Below are 13,202 nucleotides of genomic sequence, written 5' to 3' on the forward strand. Positions count from 1 at the left end.
TTGGATCCATTTGGGACCTCCTCCACTTGCTTTCTTTGCGTTATATTATACTAGTTGAACGTTTTCGACACCTTGCAGAGTCCATTCCCGTATGAATTGAGTCTGTTCTGAGGGCAAAGGGGTGTTCAACTTAATATTAGGAAGGTGTTCCTAATGTTTTGTACACCCTGTGTATATGGAATGCATTGCTTAGAGCCACCCCATTCAGAAATATCCAATGAATGTGAGGACTTTCAAAGTCTGTATCGACATTCTACCATAGGGAGATGTCAAGCACATCACTCTGTTAAATATGGTTTGCTTGAACTAAATCACTCAGTAGTCACCTCCTGGAGGTGATTGCAAGTGCTGTCCATCTTGAGGACTGAAATGAGACGACTGTCTAGAAAGCCACTATTTCCTCAATTCAATTCAATTGAAACCATCAAAAAATGGCAACATCCAATCTAGCTCATGGTTGCACATAATAGAACCTGTCTCACAAGATCAACAGATAAATTACAGGTTTTGATATCGTCATTCTCCCTCTGATAGCCTACTTCTATAGACTGATCACCACAACACAGATGCCAATGCCACTACAGGCAGTGGAGCTGTCTTTACTGTCTTGTTCTGCCAACCAATTATCAATGTTTTTGCCCACGAGGCAGAGCTGCCCTCAGAACAAGATTAAATAAGGTAAACTCCAGTTGGCTAGAAGTACTTTACTTCTACTGCTATGAACTCTTACTTTAGCCAACAAAACTAAGTTACAGCACTATGGCTGCTACCACTGACTGCAGCTTTCTGTCACTTCTCTCCTCAGCCTCCTCAGTCATCCCTAGCTGATTGTTTGTGCCCTGTGCCACCAGGTGTCATCCCTCATATCCCAAACTAGCTATTCTCGCTGACTGAAGGGTTCCATACCCAGGGTGTCACATCCACAATGACTGAGGATCTGAGAATGTACACTCCCTTCCTCAACTCTCTCTCTCTCTTTCACTGTCTTTTTCTCTCTGTCTCTCTCTCTCTCTCTTTCACTGTCTTTTTCTCTCTCTCTGTTTCTCTCTCTCTCTCTGTCTCTCTCTCTCTTTCACTGTCTTTTTCTCTCTCTCTGTTTCTCTCTTTCTGTCTTTCTGTCTCTCTCTCGCTCTCTCTCTCACTCTCTCACTCACACAGAGGCCAGGCCACTCACACATGTCTGGTTGGTGATATGGCACATGACCATAGCTGGAACTGATTACATATCTGTAATTAAATAGAGCCTTAGTGTTGAGGAGGGTGAGGAATGAAATCACTGAGAGGAAATAAAAAATTACAAGGCAAGATATCCAATAATGTCAAATGTGCACCTAAATTTAAAAGGCATGAGATTCTGCAATTTAATACAAGATTGGCAGACCCTTATTCTATTACAGGACCTTGGGACCGCATCAAAATTCTTCAGCGAATTTGAATGATTCAACTTTTTTTCCCCTTAAGGGTTTGGATAGATTTATGGCTGGTTGTAATGATATTAGACTTGGTGGGAGCTGGCTCTTTAAACATGAAGAGTTGAATTATTATGCCAGACATCAATAATGATTAAATTACTTTAGAAAGACCCTACTTCACCTTTGTCCCAGCTGGCCCCTTTGGCTGATGGATATTGATGAGAATCCATGACTTGGGAGAAAGAGCTCATGATATTATAGAATGTATTGTGTGTTTTTACTATCATAAATATGTTCTTTTTAATGTTCAAACTCTGTTCTGATATTTTACAGTCTATTATCAAATGGAAATGTATTAAAAATATAGCGCTGAGACTGAAAATGTTGACCGTATAGGCATTGTGATATACCAACCTAAAGCAGTGCTGGAAACAGCCCCCACTAAGAACTTGTTGAGGACTTCTAAGACTTGTCCCTATGCATTGGACTTATCTCCTGGTAGAGCGCTTGTGGTCCAAAAAAACGTTGCACCAAGGAACACAATGCCTATCCATAGCCTCTGTAATCCTCTTTAAGCCGCTCCACTTCTTATCATGTTTTACTCATATCACCTCAAGCAGAGGTGACGAGGGATTCAATTTGGAAAGTTTGCTACCTGAGCTTTGGTAATAGCACTTCATAGAACCCCCCCCTCCTCCGTCCCTCTGTCCGTCCCTCTGTCCATTCCTCACATTCTATTTAATGTGATGGAAAGTAATCCCTCAGCCACAGTCTAGAACAGAGGAGGGAAGGAGGGAGGGAGGGACAGGTTGATAACGGCTGCTAAAAAGACGAGAGAGTGTGTCACAGCCCTCTGTTTGATTGCTTTAGATTCAGTTTAGCAATCATTCTCTCCCTCTCTACCTCTCCCTCTCTCACTCTTCCTCTCTCCCTCTATAACGGCCGTAGGAAGCTAAGGAGCACACCTTAAATATGAAACACACATCAGATCAGTCGAGCTGCTCAGTGGCGACCCGTCATTCAGGGCAGGTGAGCCCCACCTGTTTAGCATTGACATTAATTAATGTCACATATACTTTTGCAAGCAATGTAAAAAAAAAAAATATTGAGTTAATTAAACCACATACAAACATGGATTCTTTCCTGAGTAAGGCAGCTCCAAAATATAGGTGTTTCAGCCTAGCTCAGTGCTTTCTGTGGTGGAGGGGCAGCCAGCGGAATATACAGACGTATTCGTGATTGGCTCAGTGTTCTGTCACTCATGGGGGCACTACATCGCCACAGAATCTACAGGGAGAGCTAGGCAGTTCAAGCCCCCTTGGGTGCTGCCAAAGACTTACATTAGAAGTGCCCATCCGAGGCGATTCAAGGTCATTGGCCACAGATAAAATGACGTCAAATCACATTATATCTACTGTAGCTTTGATTGGACTGATCATGTTACTTTCAAAATCTTACCTAGCAAGCTAGACAAGCGGTCATCGTCATGAATCACGTCGACAATCTACTGGCAAATCCTTACCAATCCTTGTCATATGAAGATGAATTATAGATAAAATGTATCGGTGCTCATCGGCCATTGGACATAAACATTACACAACAAGTTGGAAATCGCAAATTCAACAATGACTGGTTTGGAAGGAATCAGGGGCTAACTGCAAGCGTTGCAAAGCAATCACTATTTTGCTTTCCCTGCCTGCTATTCGGTGGAGAGGGTGTGTGGTCCAAGTCTGGGTTTAAGGATTTAAAACACCTGTCTGAAATTGTATCTTTTTCAAGCTTAAAAAGATAAACATTCACTCACAATAACATGGTCCAGAAAAGCTTGAATACATTGACCATGCTGTCAGTCCAGCATGACTTCTGCCGTGTTCAAAACAACTGGAAACTCGTAACTGGGAAATCTCAGACTTCAGTGAGTTCAAGACAACTGGGAACTCTGAAAAAAATGACCTCAGATTGGGAAAATAAGTTTTGAATGGTCATCCAAATCGGATTTCCAAGTGGAGAACTCAGGCCTCTTTCTAGAGCTCCTACCTGAAGATCACTGAAATCATGATTCAACATTTTTTTTTCAAGTTCCCAGTTGTATTGAAAGCATATTTGATGACAACATTTTCCCACAAGAAGGACCACCGCACCACCTTCCTGTTCAAGTGAGCGCAGCAGAACAATGATGAGTCCAAAAATGTCTTGTATGCTGCTGCATAAATTAGCTCATGTGCTTTTCTTCACGAGGAGGGGATACTATATAATGTGGTTGGGTCTATAACAATGTGACAGTTTATTCTTATTCAAATGGTTGTTTTCAATAAAGAATTCAGTCATAGGTCCATATAATTCCAGTTAATATGGCGAGAGTTGTTTCGTTTGCGCAATGCGCTGTGAGTCGGTATATTGTCTTTAATCGTGATTGTATTTTCCTTCCTTTTTACATTTACATTTACATTTAAGTCATTTAGCAGACGCTCTTATCCAGAGCGACTTACAAAATGGTGCATTCACCTTATGATATCCAGTGGAACAACCACTTTACAATAGTGCATCTAAATATTTTAAGGGGGGGGGGGGGGTTAGAAGGATTACTTTATCCTATCCTAGGTATTCCTTAAAGAGGTGGGGTTTCAGGTGTCTCCGGAAGGTGGTGATTGACTCCGCTGTCCTGGCGTCGTGAGGGAGCTTGTTCCACCATTGGGGTGCCAGAGCAGTGAACAGTTTTGACTGGGCTGAGCGGGAACTGTGCTTCCTCAGAAGTAGGGGGGCCAGCAGGCCAGAGGTGGATGAACGCAGTGCCCTTGTTTGGGTGAGGGCCTGATCAGAGCCTGAAGGTATGGAGGTGCCGTTCCCTTCACAGCTCCGTAGGCAATCACCATGGTCTTGTAGCGGATGCGAGCTTCAACTGGAAGCCAGTGGAGAGAGCGGAGGAGCGGGGTGACGTGAGAGAACTTGGGAAGGTTGAACACCAGACGGGCTGCGGCGTTCTGGATGAGTTGTAGGGGTTTAATGGCACAGGCAGGGAGCCCAGCCAACAGCGAGTTGCAGTAATCCAGACGGGAGATGACAAGTGCCTGGATTAGGACCTGCGCCGCTTCCTGTGTGAGGCAGGGTCATACTCTGCGAATGTTGTGGAGCATGAACCTACAGGATCAATCATTTTTAGACCACATAGGCCTAATACAATACTTCAAATGGTAGGCTAACCACCTCTCTCTCTCTCTCTCTCTCTCTCTCTCTCTCTCTCTCCCTCTCTGTGGTGACTTAAAGAAAAGTAAAGTTAAGGCCTCAACATCTTGCTGAATTTATCTGAACTAGTATCTATCGGAATTTCAGTCGGTGTCCATTTTGAAAGTCTTGAAGGAATATGTCTACCTCGTCGCAGCTCGTTTGCTTGCAGTTGCTTCTACTTAGAGCTGTGTTCATGATATAAGAACCAACATTGTGAATTTACTGAACAGAAATGTAATAATGTTTGTATCTGGTTCTGAAGTTAAAACTCATGTTGGCGTTCGTTATTATTGAAAGACAATGCGGTTCTTATTGACTTACACAAATCCACAAGGATTCAATAGAAACCACATTTGTTTCAGCTAGTCAGCCATATCAGCTATGGTTTTAAACAGTCAGTAAATGAGGCTGAATGAACTGTTTCGCTGCCAGACCCCGCTCATAGCCAGGTGTAACGGTGCTAAGGATTCACTCCATGGTGCTGAAAGGAAAGCTCAGTGTCGGGACAGCTTTATGTAGGCCCTAAACAGTTTGTGGGCACCGTTTGTCACCGTTATAGTGCAATTAATGTATTGTTTAGTGATGTGTTGTGGCTTTGCTGGCATGCATCTGCCGATTTTAGATTTACATGCTAAAATCTCCACTGGAGCTGCTATCGCACAAGGAGAGAGTCTCTGACTGACAGTGGCTGCTGGACCAAACCGAGGATGGACCAATAGAAGGACTGTGGGTATTAGGCTTGAACAAGAAAGAGTCTAATTTTCTTCTGGGATCAACCCATTTAGTTTTCAATACACCGGTGATTACTATATTCTTCCTGCATTCACTCCTCAGGAAGCTATTTACAGGAGTCTTGAACAGTGGTAGTGATTGTCCTGCCTTTCTCTGGGTTTTCTTCTTCAAGCATGACTGTGATGAGACAAAGACAGAGAGTGGTCCCACTCCCTATAGGAGGGCCCATTTTTATGACCTCTAATTAAGCTTCATTGACAATCTTTTTGTCAGAGTGTACTCATCTGAAAGCATACAAACATGCATATTTTACCTCACACACACACACACACACACACACACACACACACACACACACACACACACACACACACACACACACACACGTGCGTGCACATACACAGCTGTACATGCACACACACAAACAAAATGTTTGTTGTCAACGAAGGCTGTTGCAGAAAGAAAAATAGCTACAAGGTCTGGTCATGAGATCATATTATAATCAACATTCATCAAATGGGCTCGTTCTGCAAATGGACGTTCCAGAGCCATTAGACTACTGTGAGGCGCAGTCAACAATTCTTCAATATGCCCAATCAGTCGTCGGTTGTTGGAGTTTTATCTTGACGGTTTACTCCTAAAGCCTTTATTTGTCTTTGTGGAGTGTAATGTGTATAGATGTGACAAACAATAGAAGATGTTCTATTTAAAGTTATACTCATATTGTCCTTGACAACTGACTGTGAGGGGACACCACAGACTGTAGCCTGTAATGGAATTGCTTCATACTGCACCCTGGGAAAGAACAGAGTCATAACATTCTCATTCTTTCACAAGCCAATCAAAAGATACCTGCGTCAAAAACAATCTCAGCGTACCACTTCTCTCCCATAATCATGAATCATGATCATCTACAAACTCTGCATCTGTCTACCTCACGTGAGTCTGAAAATACATTTATCGTCATTTAAAATGTCATCGTTTCTTAAGCATCTATAAATCTATATAAATACTCTCAATTTCCGTACAGTGGATTGGCTAAGCTCTGAGAGGACAGAGAGAGACTTGGTGACTTTGAGTATCCTACTGCAGTTCACTGGCTGCCTGGCACCGACAGTAATGATATGTCCCATAGAGAGAGAGCCCCAGGTACAGTGCAGAGGTCTCTCTCCTGGTCTATCTCCTCTAGTAGTCCTCTGGTGTCAGGTTGGACATGAGCCAGAGAGGGCCTGCCTAATGAGAGAGGGACGGGGAGGAGAGAGGAGAGAGGGAGAGAGAGAGAGAGAGAGAGAGGGCAAGGAGTGGAGGTGAATGAGCTATGGTTGAATGAGCATAGTAGAGAGAATGAGAGCGAGAGAAATAGAGAAGGAGAAAAAGGACGAGAGAGACAAAACCAGGAGAGAGGAGTGATTTGGATGTGGTATAGGAAAGGAAGACAGAGAGATGAGGGGTTAGTTATAGGCCTGGTAGTGGTGGGTGGTACAGCAGGGTGTGGACACTGACTGGACAATGTGTGCCTGCATTGAATACGACCCCAATCACCTCCTGAAAGTGGATCGATCTTCAGTGAGACCACCCTGCCTGGACCCTGCCTGGACGTGCTTCCCTGAACACCTGATCATTTGTCTGGGTCGAAGACACCCTTAACCCCCCCTCCATTCTATGTTTTCCACCACGCTCAGAGCACAAACCTTTCCTCCCTCGGTCAACACCCACTCAAAAAGTCAATGCATCGCTGTGTGTTTTCACTGATTGTACAAGAGAAGGTGTCACTCCTGTTATGATGAGAGGATTAGGACATGGTAAAGATATATCTAAGGGCTTTGTGTAAGATCCATTCCATAGACTTCCGCTGGCATTCATTTCCTTGCCTTGATCACATGGATGGAAGCCAGGGCTAGATGTCCAGGGCATCCTGTAGAACAGTGTCCTGGACTGTGAGTGGGACTGAGGGATGATAGCCAAGACTCTTGTGTGGAAAACTCATTTCTATCCTGCTTTTGAATATTGTGTTAGATCGTTTACAGTCAAAAAGCTTTAACCAAGCGTGGCAGTTCCTGTTCTCCCTGTTACCCTGCCAACCCAAGTCAAGGACAAAAAAGTTGGAACACAGGAAATGTAATTAATTCAGTGTGAACGGTGAACGACCTTTCCTCAATGCTTGGTTTGCCAATGACACAGGGTATATGGAGAGTCCATTCTTAATGCCACAAGGGTCAAACTCATTCCACAGAGGACCGAGTGTCTGCGTGTTTTCACTCCTCCCTTGTACTTGATTGATGAGTTAAGACCACTAATTAATAAGAAACTCCCCTCACCTGGTTGTCTAGGTCTTAACTGAAAGGAAAAACCAAAAACCTGCAGACACTAAACCCTTCATGGACTGAGTTTGATACCCCTGATCTAGACGTTAATATAGAGCCTTGGCATGCAGACAGTGTATTCTCTCCAGGCATCTGTCACCTGGCCCTCTATCCCTGTGCAACTGTCCTCTTTTATATGACACTCATCTCACACCAATTAAGTTTATAGACATATTAAAATATCCCTATTACAGTAATACTATTACTGTAAATCCCAAAGGAATGAAATCATGATGGACTACTGTCCTCTATCTTTGTCTGTCATTGGAGCCAGAGACAAAGACCCTTGATGGACCCCAGGAAGAGAAGGTGCTGATTTAGCAACAGCTAAAATACTACAATTGTCTTGTTACACAGGTATAAAGGCAACTTAAGGTACATTTCTACTGTTTTTCTGATATATTTGACTTGTAATGATGTCCAAAGTAATAATCAATTAACCTCAACTTCTGACATACTGCAGGGATGTAAAGTACTTAAGTAAATATACTTTGAAGTTCTACTTTTGTAGTTTTTTTGTTATCTGTACTTTACTTTACTATTTTTATTTTTGACAACTTTTACTTTTACTCCACTACATTCCTAAAGAAAATAATATATTTTTTACTCCATACATTTTCTCTGACACCCAAAAGTACTCATTACATTTTGAATGGTTAGCGGGACAGGAAAATGGTCCAATTCACACACTTATCAAGAGATCATCCGTGGTCATCCCTACTACCTGATCTGGCAGATTCACTAAACACAAATGCTTTGTTTGTAAATTATGTCTGAGTGTTGGAGTGTGTGTCTGGCTATCCGTAAATTTAAAAAACAAGAAAATCATGTCGTCTGGTTTGCATAATATAAGGAATTTTAAATTATTTAAACTTTTACTTTTGATACTTAAGTATTTTTAAAACCAAATACTTTTAGAATTTTACTCAAGTAGTATTTTACTGGGTGATTTTCACTTTTATTTGAGTCATTTTCTATTAAGGTATCTTTACTTTTACTCAAGTATGAGAATTGGGTACTTTTTGCACCACTGACATACTGTATGTTTGTATTTCCTGTTCAATTCCATACAGCAGCTAGTGATAGTTGTGTTTGTTTTGATTGGTCTTGTATTGATTGTATTGTGGTGATGTTGTTATTTTGCTATATATTGTATTGTATTGTGTTGATGTTATTTTGCTATATATTGTATTGTATTGTGTTGATGTTATTTCGCTATATGTTGTATTGTATTGTGTTGATGTTATTTTGCTATATGTTGTATTGTATTGTGTTGATGTTGTTATTTTGCTATATATTGTATTGTGTTGATGTTATTGTGCTATATGTTGTGTTGATGTTGTTATTTTGCTATATATTGTATTGTGTTGATGTTATTTTGCTATATGTTGTATTGTATTGTATTGTGTTGATGTTATTTTGCTATATGTTGTGTTGATGTTGTTATTTTGCTATATATTGTATTGTGTTGATGTTATTTTGCTATATGTTGTATTGTATTGTGTTGATGTTGTTATTGTGCTATATGTTGTATTGTGTTGATGTTGTTATTTTGCTATATGTTGTATTGTATTGTGTTGATGTTGTTATTTTGCTATATATTGTATTGTGTTGATGTTATTTTGCTATATGTTGTATTGTGTTGATGTTGTTATTTTGCTATATGTTGTATTGTGTTGATGTTGTTATTTTGCTATATATTGTATTGTGTTGATGTTATTTTGCTATATGTTGTATTGTGTTGATGTTGTTATTTTGCTATATGTTGTATTGTGTTGATGTTGTTATTTTGCTATATATTGTATTGTGTTGATGTTATTTTGCTATATGTTGTATTGTGTTGATGTTGTTATTTTGCTATATGTTGTATTGTATTGTGTTGATGTTGTTATTTTGCTATATGTTGTATTAAATTGTGTTCATGTTCACAGGGCTCCCTTGAGAATGAGACCCTGGTCTCAATCAAAGTTTAAAAAAATATTTTTAAATGAATTTGATGGATACTGTCTTCTTCTCCTGCATCGATAGGCCCTCTAGTGGTATCTCCTAGACATACAAGATGAAACATTCAAGATGAGACATTCAAGATGAGACTATTCAAGATGAGATTATTCAAGATGAGACATTCAAGATGAGATTATTCAAGATGAGACATTCAAGATGATACAATCAGGATGAGACATTCAAGATGAGACATTCAAGATGATACCATCAGGATGAGACATTCAAGATGAGACTTTCCATATGAGATATTCAACATGAGACATACAGGATGAAACATTCAAGATGAGACATTCAAGAAGACATACAAGATGGCATGTATGCCACTGACAGCAACATTTTTGCCACTGACAGTAATATTTTAATGGGCAACACAGAAAAACCAAGCCCCTTTTGATATCATTGAAGATCAAAATGATACAAGACAAACCATGGTTCACAAGAAGAAAAAAACTTTATTCATTTTCATACTTACAAACAATTTCAAAAGTAACCTAAGTAATGAAATTACTTCAACCTAAGATAGATTTGCTCATTGCAAATAATCCAACTGAAAATATATACCAAGCTCCGTTACATTTTCCCAAATAAGCAAAATATACAGGAGCAAAAACTGAAAAATATATTGCATGTATTTTTTCAATTTTTGTTGCTGCCGCCGCCCAGAAAGGAAGAAAGTCAAGAAGCAACAATGAGTTGTAAATACATGACAAACTTTCCTTGTATTATATGCACAAGAAAAAATACAAATAATAATTGCACATCATTCCCTTATTATTGCATCAGTTGCATTTGAGTCTGTTTCAGTAGGTGTGTATACTCAGTCATATACGCCAGTGTAAATACAGTTTCAATACACTGTAACAACATATGGATATTGAAGTTATTGAAATCCCATTGGCATCACTATTTCAACAATTCAATATTCCTGCCTAGTCTGAATGCAATCGATGATGAGAAGCTGAACAGTTCTAAAAAGCGAGCTTGCCAAAAAAAACAGACATTTTAACTTGTTAAATGACAAACATTCCATTGAATTACAAGCTATGACAGATTTTTTAAATTAAACGAATAACACAAACCCATAATGTCAAGGCTAGCACTACTACTTAAGTTAAACATCAAAATGTAAGAATTATTGCAGAATAATAATCAACTATGCATCGTTCAGTACATCAGTACAGCATTTGGTCCATTGACATATCACGTTTATATGATGAAAGCGGTTGAAATTAGACCCAAAGTCAGGCTCAGCATATTGAAACCAAAACAGGGAGTTAAATGAAACAAACCAGGATGGTTTTTACTGTACTTGAAACCAGTTGGACAGTGAATCAATGACCTGTGTTGAGAGGATAGCATTCAACGGCTGTTCATATGCATCAGTGCTGAATATGACCTCAGCCCAAGCTTGCAAACATGACATGTCACAACTGCCTATACTTTGAATAAGCTTGAGAATTGTTATGAAGGGAATTTTACATGTTTAATCCAAGCAAATATAGCCCAAACCTACCCTGAAATCTAATACAGTACACACAAAAAAAACCGAGCTTAAATATCATGATCAACCAAAAAATGTCATTATAATGCATCAAGAAATAATAAATAGAATTGCAATTTTTGTTTTTTAAATCGTCACTTAAAACGTGCAACATGACTTTGTCATCTAATCTGTTGACATCATCGTAAAAGCATAATGACATTCAAAACCTAAAGCATTAAATAAACAATATTATAATAAAAATAACATGATGGATGAACAATCGCGAATGTGGCGGCATGGGAGTAAACACGTCCGCCCAGGCCCCACGGGTTCCCCCATGAACCCCAGAACATTCCATGGCCCATAAACATTTGGCTCCATCCAAACACCTATGGCCACGTCCCAATAATATCAAACAGCTTCCTCTCCTGGTCTCCTTTCCTTCAAGAGTAGTACATTGAAGCCTCTTTTATCTGTCGTGGACATGGGAGTGAAGGAGACGACGAAAGGAAGCCAACTAAGAGAATTTGGACACAGCAATAGTCTTAAGTCCAACTAATTCCTCACACACTAGAGGCAGTCCACAGTATAATGAAGAGTTGAATTGTCTATTGCATGAGCGTAGCATAGCTGACTATGTGGTCACCCACAGTAGTCTTGGTTAAGAAATCGAGTAAACAATCATTTTAGTGTTCAGTCAGTTAGGATACAGTTTTTAGCCACTGATGATTCTTTTCTTGAGTAATTTCCTTTCATGCTTCTTAAATACTATAAATAGGGTTCCTGGAGGATGTGAGGGAGAGTTATTCATTTGGGGTAGTAGTAGGACTAGACGTGAATGGCAAAAAAAATGCATGAAAATAATTGTGGAAAAGGTTTGGAGCATTGGAGGCTGGTGGGAGGAGCTATAGGAGGACGGGCTCATTGTAATGGCTGGAATGGAACAAATGGAATGGTATCAAACACATCAAAGATATGGAAACCACACATTTGATTAACCATTAATTCCATTCCAGCCATTACAATGAGTCCGTCCTCTAGCTCCTCCCATCAGCACTAACATAGCAACACCATAGGAACACTTACACCGAACTGGAATACTCAAATACATACAATACATTACTGAACACATGCAGTATAAGTCATAATGTAAAATACAAGAAATTAACATAGAAAGGAGGGCTCTAGGAGTGATACCATTGGCTCAAAGAGGTCATGTGATGCAGCAAAAAGTTCTGGGTAGAGATCGGATTAGTAAGTAGATCATTTTAAGGATCCGAATAGGGGTAAAAATAGAACGATTAAATTGACCTAAAAATACCTCTTCTGAAAAGAGCATCATGAAGTAATCATTGGGCTACATCCCACCATACTGTGCCGATAGCATCACCCAGCACCTAGAAAATGGAACAGTAGCATTTTTTTACAATGTTTTTACACTTTTACATTTTTTTTGTACATTTTTTTCAAACTGATATTGAAATCCTATTTTGTAACACTAGCAGAGAGCGCGATAGAGAGAGATAATTCAGAATAACACAATTTGATCCTAATGAACGTTCAACATGCTTCAACACTTGTCTAAAGGTCTAAAATCAACAAAAACAAAGACATGACTTATTTTTTCAGTTTCTCTGAAAGCAACAGCTCTCTTATTAGAGCGCGATCGTGGTGGTAAGCTGGAGGGTCAAGGGAGTTGTTATCAGAGCCAGATGCATTAGTCTAGAGGGCATCATCATCAGGAGTTAGGTAGGAACATCATGTCTTCAGTGGTCAGGAGATGGAAGGAGCGGAGCAGAGGGAGTGGAGGCCGGCCGGGCTGGGTCCTTAGGATGTCGTCATGGAGGATGGGTCATTCCACATGGCCGCCACGTCTCTGAACCTGCCACAGGGTATGATGGGAAAGGGAGTACATTATTGTTTCTGTCAAATACCTGAAGATAATGTAATAACAACAAATAGACAAACAGAGGATCCCGGGAC

General features: G+C 40.0%; 1 protein-coding gene across 21 annotated transcripts in view; it reads right to left on the bottom strand.

The window, feature by feature from the left end:
• Positions 1–10,168: 10,168 nt before the first annotated feature.
• The window catches only part of LOC106575608 (poly(rC)-binding protein 3), a 32,417-nt gene continuing 29,383 nt past the window's right edge, over positions 10,169–13,202 (bottom strand). For all 21 annotated transcript variants that reach the window (XM_045699079.2, XM_045699080.2, XM_045699094.2 and 18 more), the window contains one exon: positions 10,169–13,101. In XM_045699079.2, coding sequence (XP_045555035.1) covers positions 13,047–13,101 — 55 coding nt within the window. In that variant the 3' untranslated portion in view covers positions 10,169–13,046. The remainder of the gene's footprint in view (positions 13,102–13,202) is intronic.

The sequence above is a fragment of the Salmo salar genome, chromosome 17 (genome assembly GCF_965601325.2).
Source record: "Salmo salar chromosome 17, fSalSal1, whole genome shotgun sequence".
Classification (NCBI taxonomy): Eukaryota; Metazoa; Chordata; class Actinopteri; order Salmoniformes; family Salmonidae; genus Salmo; species Salmo salar.